The sequence below is a fragment of the Motacilla alba genome, chromosome 1A (assembly GCF_015832195.1).
Source record: "Motacilla alba alba isolate MOTALB_02 chromosome 1A, Motacilla_alba_V1.0_pri, whole genome shotgun sequence".
Lineage (NCBI taxonomy): Eukaryota > Metazoa > Chordata > Aves > Passeriformes > Motacillidae > Motacilla > Motacilla alba.
The window spans coordinates 1695151-1714376 of NC_052031.1; the positions used below are offsets into that span (position 1 = coordinate 1695151).

The 19226-nt window shown below is 47.0% G+C and overlaps 2 protein-coding genes across 2 annotated transcripts in view; both read right to left on the bottom strand.

Annotated features, from left to right (window-relative positions):
* LOC119708269 (leucine-rich repeat and guanylate kinase domain-containing protein-like) overlaps nt 1-4107 on the bottom strand; it is a 51829-nt gene extending 47722 nt beyond the window's left edge. Inside the window, exons 1-2 of the mRNA XM_038154444.1 lie at nt 3874-4107; nt 1235-1342 (exon numbers count right to left, since the gene is read on the bottom strand). Of these exons, the coding sequence (XP_038010372.1) occupies nt 1235-1342; nt 3874-4107 (342 nt within the window). The remainder of the gene's footprint in view (nt 1-1234; nt 1343-3873) is intronic.
* A 7495-nt stretch (nt 4108-11602) lies between these two features.
* Nucleotides 11603-19226, bottom strand: part of LOC119708270 (exocyst complex component 4) — a 74828-nt gene continuing 67204 nt past the window's right edge. The window contains exon 8 of the mRNA XM_038154445.1: nt 11603-12877. Coding sequence (XP_038010373.1) covers nt 12640-12877 — 238 coding nt within the window. The 3' untranslated portion in view covers nt 11603-12639. The remainder of the gene's footprint in view (nt 12878-19226) is intronic.

Consider the following 19226-nt stretch of genomic DNA (forward strand, 5'->3'; position numbering starts at 1 on the left):
CTGTCTGACCTGCTGAACGGGCCACAGCAGCTCAGGAGAAGAATCTTTTAGATAACCAACACTAAACAACCTTGAGAACGGACAACAGAAAACTACTGAGTCTTTCTTTAAAGGCACGGGTTGGAGCAGAGACTTTTCCATCTTTTGGGGTCACCACAATCTGGGACGTGAAACCCCACATCTGGCGTCCCTGGGTGGGCAGAAGACCCGACAGACTTGTAATCTGTTTCTGGGAAATCTTAGTATGAGAAGGGACTTCCAGTAAGGGATGGTTATCTTGTATTTGGATTGTTAACAGGGATATCTCTCTCGGCATGGGACGGTGTGGATTGTCAGCATGATTGTTAAGAGTCCTGTCTAGTGCAGGACAAGAAGTCGATGAATTATTCCCGAAGACATCGAGGACTGGACCATCTTCCATCAGATAGCATTCTACTGGACTGGAGAAGCTTTTGGGACTTGTTTGGTTATGAAAAGGACAAAGGACTTCCTAGCCCACGGCAAGAAAAAGAGGATAAAACCTGGACTCGAGACTGCGATGGCGCGCCGCTGCACTCTGGAGCTGCCAGGGCTCAGAGCTGCACAGCGTGTCACCCAGGGGCTATTCCTGGGCTAGACTCTGTCCGATCCGTGGCTGACCAAAATTCTGTCATTTGAACGCAAAATAAATTTTATATTTTGTTATTTCATCCTAATTCGGCGATGGCAAATTATTGATAAAATCAGAGTGGCAATTTCATTCATAACGGAGAAAATGCCAAAAAAAAAAAAAGACTTTAAAACGATGAAAAGAGAGCTGGGAACAACAAAAAGGGTCAGGAAAAACGCCAGGGAAACAGAGCTGTGTGGAAAAGGGAGAGCAGAGAGCTTTGAAAAGACACAGCTTCCTGAATGCAGCATTTCCAGGTGATTTTCACATTCCTCGACTCTTTTTTCCCCTCCAGCTGACTGAAGTAGGAAGATAGATTTTTCACACTTGAGGACTGGATAAGGAAAAAAAAAAATTAAAAAAAGGAAAATCAAAAATCTCACTGCTGGTGGTGAAAAAAAACCCAAATTCCACTCTGAGTCTTATCAAAACCCTGCACAGGAAACAGGCAGTGACAAAAATCCGCCTCTTGGCATCTTGTTTTTTAACAAGGCTTTTTTTCCCCAACTATTTGCTGTTAAAAATGGAAATATTTGTGGAGAAAAGGGCCTTAAAAGTGATTATTTATTTTTTGCTTGTGCTTACTGGAAGTGTCAGATGCAGATAAACAAATTCAGTGCCAGGGGCTGAGCGGCCGAAGGTGTGGAGTCCCTCAGCGGCGGTGTCTTCATCCAATACTCCCTCCAAGCGACCCTAAAAAACACCAGGAAAAGGGAAAAATGGATTTAGGGGAGATTTATGAGGGGAAATTCCACAGAAATATAAAAAAATGAAATATATAAAAATTAAAAAATGTATGAACATATTAAAATATATAAACATTAAATATATAAATATATATAAATACATGTAATATTTATATATATATATTTTATATTTTTTATATTTTATATATAATATATAATAAAATATAAAAGATAAAAGATATAATATAAAAATATAATATATAATATATAATATATATTATATAATATATATTATAATATAATATATGATATATAATATAATATATAATATATAATATAATATATAATATAAATAATATAATATATATAATATAATATATGATATATATTATATATTATATGATATATATAATATATAATATATATTATATATAATATAATATAATATATATCATATATATTATATATAAAACATTATATATATAAAAACACAAAAACACATAAAAACACAAAACCACATAAAAATATAAATATATAAAAATAATAAATATATAAAATTATAAATATATAAAAATATATATAAACTATATAAAAATATATAAACTATATGAAATATATATAAACTATAGAAAAAATATATAAACTATATAAAATATATATAAACTATATAAATTTATATATAATATATTTTTATGATTTCTATATTGTAATAAAATATATGAAAATAAAATAAAAATAAAACCAAAAATAAATATAAATGCTGCTCCTCAGAGGAAAAATCTTTGCAAAGAGGCTGCCTGATGAACCACGGCGTGGGTTTGAGGAGAAGATCAGCCCCTGGTTTGTGAAATTCCTGTCGGCTCCCAGGAGCCACAGGACAATTGCTGATCTAGGGACCCATCTGGGTCCACCCACCTGCAGCTTCTAAACGAAGAGATCTGAGAAACCAAATTAAAACAGATGATAAATCAGAATTAGACAACTTATTTAGAAGAGAGGGGTTTATTCCTTAACTGAAAGAACTTTAGAAAATCGGTTTATATACATTGATTGTTCCAGGGACAATATTAGTGACAGGGCCTTGTGTGCTTCACTGCGCACAGCAAACAATAAACAAAGCCACCAAAGAAGCGTTTTCCGTTCAAGAGAGAGGGGAAATGGATTTGTAGGGAGTTCTCAAAGCCTGACACACAGCTCACATCTGTGTGCAAACTCTGAGATGAGAAATGCTGACTGAGAAATGGCCTGGCATGGGACAGACATTGCTGAGACAGAAATGGAGCTGGAAACAAGTTCCAGAGGGTGGCCTTGCAAATGAGACTGGAAACTCTGGAGAAACAGAACTGTGAAAGGTGCATTGTAGTGGCACCCACGAGGGGGAATTTTAGATGATTGGCTTTAGGGCATTCACAGCATGGTGTGGCTAAAGCTGGTAGATCAAGAAACACTTGTAATGTCTTGTAATTAAGAAATAATTGGGTTCTGATTGTGATGGTGTGAATTATAACCTCTGTATTGTCTCACCCTTCCCATGGGACTGAAAATGGAATAAAAGTTTTTAAAACACCTCTCAGCTGCCCCATCTCTGTGTCAGAAAAGAGCCTAATCCAACAAGGACCAAGATAAATAATATAATAATTTCATTATAGCACCAACATGTTATAGCAAGGGAAAACATGGAATAATCTCCACAAGGCAAAACACGAGGAGATATTTTGTGCTGTTGGGATTTAAAGCCCAGCAGGGCGGGGAGAGAAAATTCACACGTGTCCATGGGTCTGTTGAAGCTCAGGGCTGGGAATTTGAGCAGGAAATGGGGTTAATTTGGCCACACATGTGCCAGTTTATCCTTAATCTCATATGGCCAGGAGACTTGGCAGTGCTGGGTTAATGGCTGCAATTGACAACCTTAAAATTTTTTTTCCCAATCTAATTGATTCTGAGAGAGTGAGGAACAATCCAGGAGGACTCTGGACACCTCAGGGATGGGAAGAACCCTAAAAAAGGCAGAAATGAGAAGTGCTGCCCTTCTTTACCCCAATATCCATCCACACCAAGAGGGGAAGGGCAGTTCCCCTGTTATAGCAAGGGACAGCACAGAATAATTTCCACAAAGCAAAACATGAGGTGATATTTTGTGCTGTTGGGATTTAAAGCCCAGCAGGGCGGGGAGAGAAAATTCTCACGTGTCCATGGGTCTGTTGAAGCTCAGGGCTGGGAATTTAGGCAGGAAATGGGGTTAATTTGGCCACACATGTGCCAGTTTATCCTTAATCTCATATGGCCAGGAGACTTGGCAGTGCTGGGTTAATGGCTGGAATTGACAATCTTAATTTTTTTTCTCAATCTAATTGATTCTGAGAGAGAGGGACAATCTAGAAAGACCCTGGACACCACGGGGACAGGAGGCACCCTTAAAAAAAGGCAGAAGTGAGAGGTGCCGCCCTTCTTTCCCCCACACCCACACCGAGAGGGGAAGGGCAGTTCCCTCCCATGCACACACCCCTCCCCAAACAGCCGGGGAGCCCTGGACTGAACCTTTGAGCGCTCCGACTCTTCCTCTTCCTCCTCCTCCTCGCCGTGAGGCGGGCCGGGCCGGGGCTGCTCCTCGGGGAGCCCCTCAGCGAGAGGCTGCGGCGGCTCGTCAGAAGGGGGGAGCGGCTCCCCGAGGCCGCCTTCTGTCCCGATCTCCTCGCCGCCCGCCATGAGCTGTGACAAGGAGGGGGGAGCCGCGGGGGACCCCGCTATCGGCGCCGGCCCGGCCGCCGCCATTTGTTTACGCGTTGCCATGGAGACGGGAAGCGCCGCCGCCCCGCCAGCCAATAGGCGCGCAGAGCGTGCCGCGGAGCATCTTGGGAGTTGTAGTTCGCCTCCCTGAGGCGGCCCTCGGCCTCGCTCCCGCCTCGAGGCGCACAACAAACTTATAAACGTCATAAATTCATCAATTTAAGGATATAAAGAGGCGCACAAAGACTCTCTGGAGAAAACAGAGCCTTTACTGCCGCCTCAGTGTGTGGAGGGTGACCAAAGGGTTTTTGGTCAACCGTGAGGTGACCCAGACCCTTATTAAGCCAAATTTGCATATTAACATTGACACCTTTGAGGATCAAATGGCCTCCAGGTGTGCCGTGTCTCACCTGTATGACCACAGAACGCCACCCGTGACGTGCAATTACATGAATTAAATGGAATTAATTCCCATAGGGAAGGGCCAAAAATAGCATTAAAGAGGAGTTTCAGGGCAAAACATTTCTTCTTTTACGGGATCAGTAAATGGCTGGGTCTCTTCTCCTGCCTGAAGGGATGACTTTAAGTGAGTTTTGTGCCTCCAATTGCACTAGAACAGACATGGGAATATTAATTTTATATCTATGTATATAAATTTTATATCTATCTATATAAGTATAGACACACAGAGAGAAATATAAATTAGATTCCTGCTATAATACTTTCTTTCACAACACACCATTAACACTCCATAGCTGGTGGTGAAGTACTGTTTTTTCCTTAAGAGAAAGGTACAATTTCAGAACTGATGTGGGGAAAAAAAAATAATATAATTTCACCAGATTTTTAGGAAATAATGAGAGCTGAGACTGTCACAGCAGGGGAAAGCAAAATTACAGCTTTTGAGATATCTTTGTGTGTTGTCCTGTTTTTATATCACGTTTATCTTACAGACAGCAATCTGCTCCTAATACAAATTTGAAGTAAAGATGCTAAAGATATTTGAGTTTTTGGGTCTAACATCCACCTTTTTTTTTTTCCCACATTGCAGAATGGGGTAAACTGAGAATGAAAAGGGAGAAAGTAGGAGGAGATGTCTCCAAAGGCAAATCCCTGCAAGATAAACATGGGGAAAGAACTTATCCATGGGTGAAACAATTTAATCTTGGGGATGGGGTTACTGCAGTGAATTTCCATTGTGGGTAAAGTGACACCGCCTTTGAATGAGGTGGTTATTGCTAAGAAAAAAATTGAAGAGGGAGATATAAGAACTCCTTATGGACATTGCTCGCTGACTTTTATCTCTGTGCTTCAGGGAAACATTATGATAAGTGCAATAAAGCCACCCCAAATTACCTCCTTTTATTATCTCGCTGGTCATAAATGTTAAAACCCTTAATGGGATTGATTCCTTCTCCACCGAGCAGCCCCCAGCAGCGGAGGGAAAGGCAGGAGGGCTCAGAAAGGACAGAAAACCCTGCAAGGGAAGGGGGAGCCCTGTCTGGGAGTGGGGTTTGGGAGTGATGCCTTGAGTTTTAGCTTTCATATTTTCCAGATTCTGCATTAATGTGTGACTCTGACTCCTCATAAAGTATCAGCAAGTTCTCCTCACAGCTCAGACAGAACAATCCTTTTCCAGCCCCAGAACCGAGGACACCATTGCAGCTTCAGCCTGCCCAGCTCTCTCTCCTTAGTCCTGGCTCAGCTCAGGCTCAGCCTCCCTGGGCCAGAGCCATGGAGAGGGGGCTCAGCCAGGAGCAAGAGCAGCAGCTCTGCCCCAGCTGGGGGCCAGAGGTGTGGAATTCACAGAATCCCACAATCCCTGGGTTGGGAGAGACCTGCAAGGCCATCGAGTCCAGCCCAGCCAGACCCTGGCCCCCAGTGCCACATGCAGGCTTTGGTGACACAGCCAGGGATGGTGGCTGCAGCACCTCCCCGGGCAGCCATCCCAGAGCTTTATCAGCATCAGTGCCTGGCACCAGCTGACTGACCATCACTCCATCATTCCACTGCAAAACCTTCATACCTTCTCTCTTTGAGCTCTCACAGGCAGCTCCTCACAGCACCAACTCCTTTTCTCGTTATTCCTCACAGCTCACTACCTTCTTTACGTGGTCACTATCACAACCACCTGACCCCTACTCCTCACAACAACACAACCAAGTGACTCCACCTCTCCTCTCAACCAGCCAACCCACTCTTTTATGCCACCCATCCCTACTGGACAGGGCTGTGACCTATTAAGGCAGGCCTGTCCCTACTCTTTAGTAATTAGTACAGCTGCAAGTCCTCAGGGGTGGGACTGCCTTCAGCTCTATCTCTATTCTTCAATCCATCCTCCCACTGAGCTTTCTCCCCTTTCTGGAAAAGCTTTTTCCTGCTCTCCAGCCTGAGTTTGCCTTGGCCCAGCTCGAGGCTGTGTGCTCTGGCTGTGTCAGTGCTGCCTGGAGCCAGAGCCCAGCCCAGCTGAGCACAGGCACCTTTCAGGAGCTGGGAGAGCAATGAGGGCAGCCCTGAGTCTCCTTTCTGCAGGCTGAGCACCCCCAGCTCCCTCAGGGCTCCTCTCAGGGTTTGTGTCCCAGCCCCTCTCCAGCCTCGCCGTCCCCTCTGGACGTGCTCGGTGTCCCGAGGTCCTTCCAGGCTGAGGGCCAGAGCTGGGCACAGCCCTGGAGCCGTGCCCTCAGCAGTGCCCCGGGCAGGGCACGGTGCCCTCCCTGCTCCTGCTGGCCACAAAACAACCCTGATATTAATTAAAGTCACCACAGGCCTTTGGGAGTGCTCAGCACCAGGATTCCACCTCCTTTGTGTTTCCCTCTCTTTTCCCAGCCCTGCTTCCCCCTCCTGACAGTGGCTGGGTGCCACAGGATGAGCTGAGGCAGCCCCAGGGGGGATCTGTCTGTGCCAAACACATTTCATGCTGCAGCTCAGTAGAGGAAATTACAAACGCCAAAGTCCAAGGCCTGACCAGTCCAATTTTCTCCCCTGACTGCCACGGTGCCTCAGCTTAGCAGAGTAAATAATGAACACCGATGCAATGAACCTCCCAGTAAATGGCTCCTGATGAGTTTCGCACAGGTCATCCAAAAGCAAATTTAATGATTATATGCTGGCCGCAGCCACCTCGGGTTTTTTTTGTTGCTGGCTCGGTGGTTAGATCCAATCAGCAAAGGAAGGAGTGGAAAATAAAGTAAACCAGCTCATTTCTGAGCACGCACCCTGCTCAGTGCAAAAGCCAGAACTTGAACTGCAGGGCGTGGGCAGCTCCAGCTCGGATTAGGATGGAATCCTAAATTCCCAGCCAGGCATGAAAGAACAGGGCCAGCCCACCAAGGATTGAGTCCTGGAGAGCAGCATTTGGCTTCCCTGGATCTCAGCTTCCTTTGGAACTCATCATGTTTGGAGCACAGAGTCCTCAGGGCACCACAATCCCTGTTCTGCACTCAGCCTTGGACATCCAGGCCCAGGTTGCTCCTGGGATAGAACTGATGTGGGTATTTGAAGTGTGGTGGGATGAATCCTGGGGAATTAATTCCTGGAATTACAGCACAGGCAGCTTTGTGGCCGAGGTCTGCGGCGGTGAGCGGGGCTTGTGAATCACAGGGATCCCAAAGCCTCAGATGGGTGTGCAAGTGGCCATTTGTGGGATATGCTGTGTCTCAGCTCTGTGAAACGACTCCTTTCCCCTTCCAGCAGAGCTCCCTGCTCATCTGTGTGCCACAGAAGTGACATTCCTGCAGTGCTAATTTCCTCTTGGCACCTCTTCCCCGCTCCTGTCTGAGTGCCCTCCCCTCGCTGCCATCCACCACAGCCAGAACGAGATTTGCAATTATGATTCATGCTAATAAAATAAAACTGCTGCAGTCAAAGACAAAGAGAGAGCCTCAGTGGAAAGGCTCCCCAGCAAAGCTGTCTGTGAATGGCAGGTGATGAGTTTGGGGGGGATCCACACCTTGATACCTGGGTGGTCGGTCCATCCATCCCTCCATCCATCCATCCATCCATCATCCATCCATCATCCATCCATCCATCCATCCATCCATCCATCCATCATCCATCCATCATCCATCCATCATCCATCCATCATCCCTCCATCCATCCATCATCCATCATCCATCCATCCATCCATCATCATCCATCCATCATCCATCCATCCATCCATCCATCCATCCATCCATCCATCCATCCATCGTCCGTCCATCCATCCATCCATCCATCCATCATCCATCCATCCATCCATCCATCCATCATCCATCCATCCCTCCCTCCCTCCATCCATCCATCCCTCCATCCATCCATCCATCATCCATCCATCCATCTCTGTCCTATCCGTGCCTGTGTGTGTACATCCAATAAATGAATTTATATCTGCCTGGCAGGTTTGTATCATCCTTAATCAAGAGGATAAAAAAGGGGATGAAACCCTCAGGAGAGGACGTGTTGGAGGCTGGCACTCAAACTATGAAAGGAATCAGAGCAATTTGCTTTTCCTTCCACCTTTCCTATTGTGTCTGGCACAGGCTTCAAGATCGTGGCGTAATTAAAACCCAGTAAAGATTATGAGGCTGTAAAAAGGAAACTGTGAAACCCTCATGAACATTTACAGCCCCCGTGGAAACATTTCGGGTTTGTGGTCTGGAGAAGTATTTCCTTGTCTCTTTAAGCACCAAGGGAGCACTTGCCTGGAATGATTTCTGGCAGAGCTGCCGGCATTTCATGGGGCTCTACAAAACACAATCTCCAGACTTTGTCTGTGGCCTGCTGTGTCCTGCAGGGTCGTGTCAGGGCAGCAGAATGATTTGTGGGGAAGGACTGGTGCAAGGGAACAGAATCCTGGAATGCTTTGGGTGGGAAGGGACATTAAAGCCCATCCAGTGCCACCCCTGCCATGGCAGGGCCACCTGCCAGTGTCCCAGGCTGCTCCAGCCCCAGTGTCCAGCCTGGCCTGGGGCACTGCAGGGATGCAGGGGCAGCCCCAGCTGCTCTGGCAATTCCAGCCCAGGCAGGAATTCCTCATGGCCAAGATCCCATCCAAGGCTGCCCTCTGGCACTGGCAGCCATTCCCTGTGTGCTGTCCCTGCAGGCCTTGTCCCCAGTCCCTCTGCAGCGACCCTGGAGCCCCTGCAGGCCCTGCAATGTGCTGGAAGCTCTGCCTGGAGCCTTCTCCTCTCCAGGTGAGCACCCCCAGCTCTCCCAGGCTGGCTCCAGCCCTGGAGCAGCTCCATGGCCTCCTCTGGACCCTCTCTCCAGCAGCTCCAGGAGCTGCTGCTGTTGGATCCAGCACTGGATGCAGATCTGGAGATGTTCTGTGCTCTCGTAAGAGATCCCAGAGCGAGGACTGGGTCCCTCCTGCGGGGCAGATTTGGGGCAGGTTGTGCTCTGCACAGCTCAGGTCAAAGATAAAGGATGTTCCCAGGATTTTTGCAGAGTTTCCAACACCCTCTCATGTTTTTTTCCCCGTGGGAAACCATCTCCCACTGCCAATGTGTTATAAATGCATTTTGTGCCTGATTTCCATGGGCTGGGATGGAGAAACAGGAACCAGAGAGCAGGAAAGGAAAAATCAATGCTGGGAAGGCAGAAAAGTTTCCCAAGGGCTGGTGCTTTCAGGAGCCTTGATCTTCTGTTCCATCCCTCAGAAGTGACAAATTCAGGACAGCCAGAGCCTGGTGAAGCATGGACAGGACCATGAGGACACCTGAGCACCAATGAGGGGCGGTGGGGCTCAGCCCAAACCCAAAAGGGTGGCGGCTCCTCTGTGGAGAGTCCAGGACCTCAAACACCTGGTGACCAAATGTGCCCTCAGGGGACTTCCCAAACACCTCAGGAGCCTCTGGGGGCTCAGAGCCACCCTGTTCTTCCAGAGGGAGCCCCCCGAGGGTGGCTGCAGAGGGATGCTGAGGGGGCTGTGTGGACACGGGGGGGCTTGTCTGAGGAGTTATTTCCTCCCAACCACAACAGATTGTCTCAACCCACCACCCAGCTCTGTAAACAAAAATTGTTCCCAAAATCTCTCCCCCACACCCACGGTGTATCTCCCGTTAGTGAGAGAGGGTTTGAAACAAACACCAACACCCAGAGACTTTGCAAGGGGATCTTTTCCCTCATTTCCAGTCTAAACCTTTCCTGGTAAAACTTGAGGTCGTTTCCTGTCGCTCAGGGGAGAAGAAGCCAAATCCCACCTGGCTACAACCTCTTCTAGGGGAGTTGTGGAGAGTGAGGAGGTGGCTCCTGAGCCTCTTTTTCTCCGGGCTGAACCACTCTCGGTGACAAACAACCCGACTGCTGTGCTTCAAAATCACAGCATCCGTGGTGTGTTACACTCACGGTGGGAAGAAAATGTGCTCCATTCCAAAACCACCTTCCCAGGAAAAAAATATTCCACGAGGATCCTCTGATGAGGATTCTAGGATGCTGCTGCAAGGAAGAATCCTGGAATTAGGGTTGGAAAAGGCCTCTAAGATCACGGAGTCCAACGTTCTTGTGTGTAGAGAGGAAGCTGGAGCAGGGAATGTCCGTGGAGGGCTGGAATGAGGTGCTTGGGGTCTGGATTCCCACATTCCACACGCTGCTCCTGCCTTTCTCCTTGCTGTGATCCCTGGAAAATTCACTTCCCTTGTGAAGGTTTGGAGAGGACTGAGAGTCTGAGCTCTTGAGGAGACACCAGTTAATTGCAAACTCTAATTACCTCAACGGAAAAATCTTCTCTTTCCTCTGCACCTGCTGCAGGTGAGTCCCTGAGTGTCACTGCTGCTCTGTTCACACCTCGTGGGGCTGTGATGGACAACGTGAGGAGCAGCTCAAGGAAAAACAGCTTAAATAATTTGTTTTAGACTCAAAAATACTCCCAAAGATGAGATTTCCCTGATTTTATCCAATCTGTCCTGGCCCCCACCAGCACAGCTGCTGGGTGGGTGGGAAATGTGGACTGCAAAGCCTGAGATCAGCAAAGCAGGGGCTCAGGTTATTCAGAAATTAATAATTAACCAGTTGCACACTGGGCCACAGCAGCCCCGTCTGAATTCAGAGCTCCTCACACATCAGTCCCACACCTCACAGGGTCTCAAATGGGATTTCCTTGTCCCAAGCAGCTCCTTTTCCCTTTCCCAAAGTCTGGGTAGGGAATATCCAGCATTCCAGGAGCTCCACGTCGCAGGGTCTGAGCAGGTGAACACAGATCTGTGACCCCAGGAACATCCCATCACCATCCCGCATGGAATTCTCCCCACTCCTGCAAACCCATCAGGGGAAGGGAGGAACTCCTGCAGTTAATGGCCAATATTGGCATGAGAAAAAATTGGATTATGAGTAAAATGAGGGGAAAAAAAACCTCGGAAGATTCCTAACAACAAAAAACTGATGGGTTCTGTGCGTTACGTGGATGGTGAGAGTTGGTCTGTGGTAGCTGAGGGTTGGACTGAGTGACTCAGAAAATCATTTCCACACTGATGGAGCCTTGGAGAAAACTGAATTTGGGGCTGGAAAGGAATCTTTTAAACACCTCAGGAATGCCAGTTATTAAAAACAGCCAGACAAACCTCCAGGGATTTTAAACATCCTTTAATTCTGCAATTTCAAGGTTGACACACAAAGCACCTACAGCTCAGAGAGAACCTTTCTCAGCACAGGAAACCCAGCTGGGTCCCCACTTTTCCTGGCAATTACAAATGCAGTGGATTCTGATTTTGGAGGAATAAGAAACCTTTTGCCAAGTGAATTTAGAGGGTCAAGGCAGGGCAGAGTTGGTGCCCTGGGTGTGCCTCAGACCCCGGATTTGGTGCCCTCCTGCCTTTGCTGATCATTGGTGCTGAGCTACACAACTCTGCCTGTCCTTCCAGTGCATCAAGTACAGCCACAAAATATCTCTGGAGCTGGAGGGACTCAAAGATAACATTCAGGACAGGAGAAGGAAGCTTTTTTTGTTATTTTATATTGGCAATTTTCTCCTGCATCCACCCGGCGCTGCAGGAGCGCCAGATGGCTCCGGGATAATGAAAGAGGAGAAGTGGAAACAAATGCTCCCGTGTTACCTCCCACGTGCAGAACTGGCTGATCACCACCTGAAGGGATAAACAATCCCATCTTTTAGCAGTGGAAACAGCAGGAAACTTCATGTGGGAACAACCTGGAGAAAGCACTAGCAGAGCTGAGCAGGCTCCAAAAAAGATCTCCAAACCATCACGATCCCACTTGTGATCAACAGGTCTGGGATTGACTGGCAGGGTACTGATTATTTAGTGTGGTCTGAACTTCCAAGACCCAATTCTCCCTTTTCCCACCCCACAGCTCCCTTTACATCTCAAGGCAAAGCAGCAGCAACAGAGCAAAGCTGAGTATCCCACCCCAAACCCCACTGGGGTTCCTGCTGTGGAATCACTTTTGGGAGAACATTGAAGAAGCATTACACGGATACCCACCAAAACCACCCCAACCCCACATCTCGAATGGCATTTCCCTCCTCACCACAACACCCAGAAGATTCCCACTTTTTCTTTGATTAAAACAGAACAAAACCAACAAAAAAAAAAAAACTTGGAGGCGCCACCCGCCAGCCGCGGGCGACGTGGGCGGCAGAGGGGGTCACACGGTGGTGATCTTCTTGTCCTTGGTGGCCTGTTTGATGGCAGCCTGCTCGCAGATGATCTCCTTGAGGCGCTGCAGCCTCATGTTCTGCGTGGTCTGGTCCCCCACGCCCGTCTGGCTGCGGTGCAGCAGGTTCAGGGCGTAGATGTACTCCAGCTCCGTGTACTTCACGCCCTGGTCCACCACCAGGTTCAGCAGCTCGTCGGCTGTGTTGTAGAGCATCTCGTAATACTGCCTGCAAAGACAAAAAAACACCCTGCTTAGCTGTGGTGCTTGATGGTCCAGACCTTTGCTTTGGCAGAATTCCATGAGCTCTTGCTTTTATGCATCAAGAATAAAATTTATTTTTTATTCAGCCACGAGCAGAGAAAGCTCTGAACAAAGCGCAGACGTCATCCTGCTGAACGTCATCCTGAAATCCCAGAGTGGTTTGGGTTGGAACGGATCTCAAAGCTCCTCTTGTTCCACCCCCTGCCATGGCCAGGGGCACCTTCTACCACCCCAGGCTGCTCCAAGCCCTGTCCAGCCTGGCCTTGGACACTTCCAGGGATGATCCAGGGGCAGCCCCAGCTGCTCTGGGCACCCTGTGCCCAACGTGGGCAGGTCTTACAGTCAAAGTGACAGAAATCCCCTTTATTGAGACTCACAGAATGGTTTGGGTTGAAAGAGACCTTAAAGCCCATCCAGTTCCACCCCTGCTTTGACCTCCTCTCTCCTCCCCCCAGATATCCCATGGCGGAGCCCTGGGAGCTTTTCCTGCCCAGGCTGATGATCTGGGAAGGGTCAATCAGCTTCCCTGTGCTTGGCCATGCCCATGTTGAAGCCAAAAGAGATCTTGGGGTGCTAAATTTGCTCTTTGGTTAGGTTTGCTAATCCCACATAATTATTTATTAACCTGTTTGTCAGATGACAGACTGAGCTTTCGGTGACTTTTAGTTATTTTCCTTGGTTTTAAACCTCAACTTTAAAACCACAAAGCAGTTGGCCAGCATTCCACGGGGCAGATTCCCCTCACCTGCCCTCCATTTATTTATTCCCTCCATCCTTTACAACTCAGCCACCTCTTGATAATCAAAAGAGGGTTTATAATGGCAGGGACAAACACACTTGTGAAAGGAAAATGAAGAGCCTAAATAAAAAATCACAGAACAAGAGGCTCATCCCACTCCCTCTTTCATATTTCATTATTTGATAACATCAGAGGCTGAGTCCATCAGAGCTGCTTGGGCGAAGGCAAACAGGAGAGTGTCTGATCAATATTTATTAATACTTTCAAAGACAAGGAAGGCAAAGTTGAGCAGACTCTGTAATGGAGTGAATAATTACTCATGCAAATGGGGCTTGGCCGCGGGCGCTGCCATGCCGGAGCGGCAGGTTTTTAATTGCACCCAATTAAAAATGCACACCTTGTGCTCCTTCCCTGCTGCCTCGCTCGCTCCCCTTTTATTTTAGAGGAAATTTTTTAATTAAAAAATAATCTGATCCTGAGAAGAGCGACAGATGAATCCTGTGTTTGTGAGGTGCAGGAATTCTTCAGTCAGCCCGGATTTAGGACAGGTGAGGAAGGAGCTGTGAGGAGAGGAGGGGGCTGTGCTGCTGGGCTTGTCCAGCCATCAGTTTGGGCAGATTTAGCCCTTTTTTGCCTTTTTTTCCTTTAAGGTGCTCTGTCACCTTGGGAAGGCCATGGATTTTTTGCTTTGGAGCAAAACTTCCCTGCCTCTGGATCCCTGGAATGCCCAAGGCCAGGCTGGACGGGGCTTGGAGCAGCCTGGGATGATGGAAGGTGTCCCATGGCAGGGATGATTTTGGAGGTCCCTTCCAACCCAACTCATTCTAGGATTGTGGGGAGTGCAGCTGATGGGAACAAAGTGTCCCAGGGACTCATCCCAGCACAGAAATCCTTTTATTTCCATGTTTACTCTCTTTATTTGTGTCATGCTGAAAAGCACCGATGGGATTAGTTGGGCTGATCTAACAGGAGAGATTTTACACACAAAACCATGGAACAGGTTCTTAGGAACCTGTTCTTCTTAGGAAGGCTCCTCTTATTCCACAAGAATTCTTCTCCCAGATTCCTGTGGAATAAGAGCTGCTCTTTACAAGAGAATTAATCTGCTCCAGGCCTTCAGCTCTTCAGGATGGTAAAAAAACTTCTCCACTGGCATCCAGCCCCAGTGTTGATGGCACATTTTGGGGAATGAGGAGTGAAGGACTGCCTGAGGGATCCCAAATCATTAATATCCTGCTCAAACAGGATAATTAACTAATTTTGATGGTTCGGATGACAAAGGTTTGTTAATTTTTTTTAAAATAAAATCAATTTTTCATGTGACGAGCTCACATCCCAACTGAGACACCCATGGCCTGTTCCTCTGACCACTGGCAATGGGATTGGATCCAAAGCTGCCTTAAATATTTTTGGACACTTTTTAAGGACAAAACTGAACTCTCCCTGCTCCCTTTATCCATCTGGAATTGCCCCTGAAGATCCACCACGACAGGAGGAACAGCTCTGTGCTAAGAGCAGACAGGGAAGGTTAAATATCCCTTTAATGGGATGGAAATGGTTCCCAGCCGCAGGAAAAAAAGACATCCCGTGGGCAAACCAAAAGTGCAGAATCCACCTGACCCCCAAACCAGTTTGTTTTGTTGGCTTTTGAGCAGCACTTTGGAAAGAAGCTACAGCAAATTGCCAACCATGAACCCGTTCTGCAAGGAGGCATTTGGAGCTTATATATCTGGAGATACCCACATTAAAAAACGGTCTCTTGAACTCTGTTCCTGGAGAAAGAGAATAAAAATTAAGAAGCTTTCTCATTTACGGGGAAAAAAAAGTCTTGGGAAAGGCAATCAGGATGAGCCCAGCTCCTCTGAGGGCTATTAATACCATTCTCCATTTAAATGCTAATGTTCACCTCTAACCCCAAAAAAAAAAAAAAAAAAAAAAAAAGTTTTCAAAAGGTGGCCAGGTGAATTCCAAATGAAATCCTGATTTCCCTGAGAACGACTTGATCTCCTCTTCAGAGGAGGTGATGTTTCAGAATAAAGGATCCCACTTTAATTATCCCTTCCTGATGTAGCTGGGGGCCTGCTCTGCATCAGACAGGGATTGTCTGGGCAGGAATTCCAGTCTGGGCTCTGAACTGGCCAAAGGGAACAAAAAAAAAGAGAGAAATAGAAATTCTGTCCCTTATCTCCCTCTCTTTTGGGGGATTAGGGAGGGGCTTTGGCAGCCAAAGTCAAAAAGGTTAAGTAGGAAGCACTTATGGAAAATCTGGATAAAAACCAAATGAGGGGACAGGGAGACAGGATAGAAGGAGGATTTTATGGTGAGGGTGGGGAGGCCCTGGAACAGAATTCCCACTGCAGCTGTGGCTGCCCCTGGATTCCTGGAAGAGTCCGAGGCCAGGCTGGAGCACCCTGGGATAGGGGAAGATGTCCCTGCCCATGGCAGGGGGTTGGGATGATATTTAAGGTCCTTTCCAACCCAAATTCTGTGATTTTATGAAAAACCACCGGGCGGGACAAGCAAGAAGCTGAAGATGATAAAAAAGAACAAAGCTGTGGTTATAAAATCACTCAGTTTTGATATCTGAAGATCATGGTGGAACCATGACATTTAAATATAGAAGGGGATAAGCGAGTGCAAAAAAAAAAGGGAAAACCAGCAAGAAATTAGGTGACTTCAGTCAGGTAATGCAGAAGAAATGGATTTTCAGGCCTGGCTGAAAGAAGAAAATCCCATGGGGCATTTTTCCCTTTGGAGTTATCAGAGGTGGGAATGGGGCAGAGTTGGGAATGGTCATAGGGCACTGGATGTGGGGCAGCAGAGATGCTCCAGGCAGGAGTTTGCCAGGGTAATTTCGCGAGCTCAGAACACCAAAGGCAAATCCAGGCGAAGCAGCAATTCCTGTAATCCCTGCACCGGGTGAAGGCTGGGGATGTTTGCACACACACATCAGTGAGCAGCACTGGAAATCAAAGATCTGCAAATGTGGGAGCTGCTGGTTCCAGCTCCAGGGCTTCTGATGAGGAGATGGAAAATTGGGATGGGAGGGGACAGCTCCGTCAGGGCTTTTCATGGAATCACGCATGGGTTGGGTTGGAAGGGCCCTTAAGGATCATCTAATTCCAGCTGGGACAACATCCCCATCCCAGGTTGCTCCAAGCCCCATCCAGCCTGGCCTTGAACACTTCCGGGGATGGATCCAGTTCCTCTTTCCAGCCACTGCTCATCCTGAACTGCAGCTACAACCCTAAAATAAGGGACACCACCCCGAGGACACCATTCCACGAGGGAATGTAAATCCTGATTGACTTTTCTTCAGATGTCTTGCTTGATTTTCAACCAACCCGGAGCAGTTCTGGGGACACCAACGGGAATGTTCCTTCTGTGCCTCCAGAAGAACCCAAAGGGCTTCAGGGGAGTTCACATCAGAGATGGTTTTGCTGTTCTGGTCGACCTCAGCTCCTCTCAGACACCACACCAAGACCTGGACGCTTCTCCTGCCTGCCTGGGCTGAGGAAGAAGCCCCTACATGGCTACAGGAAAAACCCCAAAATGAGGCCAAAAATGTTCCTGTCACTGTGATCTCCACGTTCTCTGTGCTCACCTCATCCACAGCCCCTTGCAAGCAGCTCCCCATCACCACACGTGGCACAATCTGGGGCAGAAGGCACAGGTGGCCTCACAAGAACATAAAAAAGCACAAGAACGTGAAAAAACCCCACTTAAAAACCTAAAATGTGCAAAATTCCAAGATGGGAAATGGTTTGGGAGAGGGAACAAAGCAGGAGAGGAAGAAATAAAAGTGAATTTGGAGTACAGTGGTGCTCCACGCTCCTGCGGCAGCTCTGCAAATCACAGCCCTTATTAAATAATCAAGGGGTGGAAGGATAATATTGGGGTTTTTTAAAAAAAGCTGGAAGAATAATTAAAATTAAGTCATTTATCCAAGGCAGGGAAAAGTATCAGAGGTGGGAAGCCCTCACCCCTTGCTCAGTACCCACACAGAGCTGTGATCAGGTACGGAGCCAGGCAAGAAAAATAAGTGTATTTATTCAAAAGGGCACAAGCACAGCCTTCTAATTAGAGACAACCTCGTTAGAAAATCCAATTACTTTCCCTTTTAAAGTTTAAACCACAGAGACAACGTATGAAGCCCTACATATAAATCAGCTCACCTGGGGGCTGCATTTTATACAGACGAACCCATTTAGGATTAAAACCCCCCAGCCAACACCTCTGGGTGCCACGTGCAGCTCTGTCACTGGGTTTGTCACCGCTGCCGAGCTTTTTGTCAAACACAGATGAGAAATCACCTCTTAAATGCAGAATTAATTGCAGAGGGAAGGGTAAGGGACGTGCAGAACAGCACCACGCTTCCCAAAGCTCTCTCCTGTTCTCCCTCCTCCTTTTTATCCTGATAGTTATCTATTATTTTCTCCTTAATATTTCCTTCTTGTTTCCTTCTCCCTTCCCCCCAGGGTTCATCACTTGGACAACGCTGCCCTGCTGGGAACACGAGCTCCAGGGGAGGCTCAGGTGGGAGATCAGAAGGAATTTCCTCATGGAAAGAGTTGGTAAACATTGGAAAAGGCTGCCCAGGGAGGTTTGGAGTCCCAATCCCTGGAGGTGTCCAAGGATGTGGCACTCAGGGCTGGTGACAAGGTGGGCACAGCTTGGATTCCGTGACCTTGGAGGGCTTTTCCCACCTCAACAATCCTGGGATTCTGGGAATGGGGATCTCTGAGGATCCCCACGTGCACAGAGCACTTAAACCCATCCCTGAACACCTCAGAGCCCCCTCCCAGCGTGCAGCGAGACACAGCAATTACACAGCTTTTCAAAGGAAGGATAAATCCATTAGAGCCCATTAAATAATTCTTCAAAAAACAATGTCTGAGCCACTCCTTGGAGCTCCAAACCGGCTGATCCTAATGAAAGATGGAAATTCTCCCTCTCCAAACGGAACTTTATAGGGTATTAAACAAGCACCCTCAGCACTTATCTAAATCTTTAATTAGTTCTATAATATACTGATGATATCAAGGCTAATTAAATTTATACAGATAAAGAGCAATGAAATTCTAGCCAAGTGAGCTGGAAAGTACATATTAAATAGTAAATTTAATGGCTCAGGAAGATAAATGCAATTTTGTATAAAAAAATTAAATTCAATTTACATGTTGTATTAAAATTGATTTTGAGTGTGCAAATGATTGGAAAAGAATCTTTTTAATAGATCAGTAAAAGTGTTAATCTGACCTGTTTAAATATCAGTCATTAATGCCAGCATTTGCAAATAAGCCACACACATTTGCATTTTACTGCATATAGTAAAAAAAAAATAAATTATCTATACCATCTGCCAGTTTATAAGGAATATTAAGGGATTTTTCCCCTTGCCTCATGCATAAATTGGAGGGAACGTGGAAATGAATGTAGCCTGAAAGAAGAGGGAGTCAGCACTTCCACAGAAGTGCAGCAGAGATTGCTCCAGTCAGCAAAAAAATCCCACAAATTTCCCTTCCCTTTGGGAACAACAATCACTGTGTCAACCCCCCAGCTTTATTTAGGATCA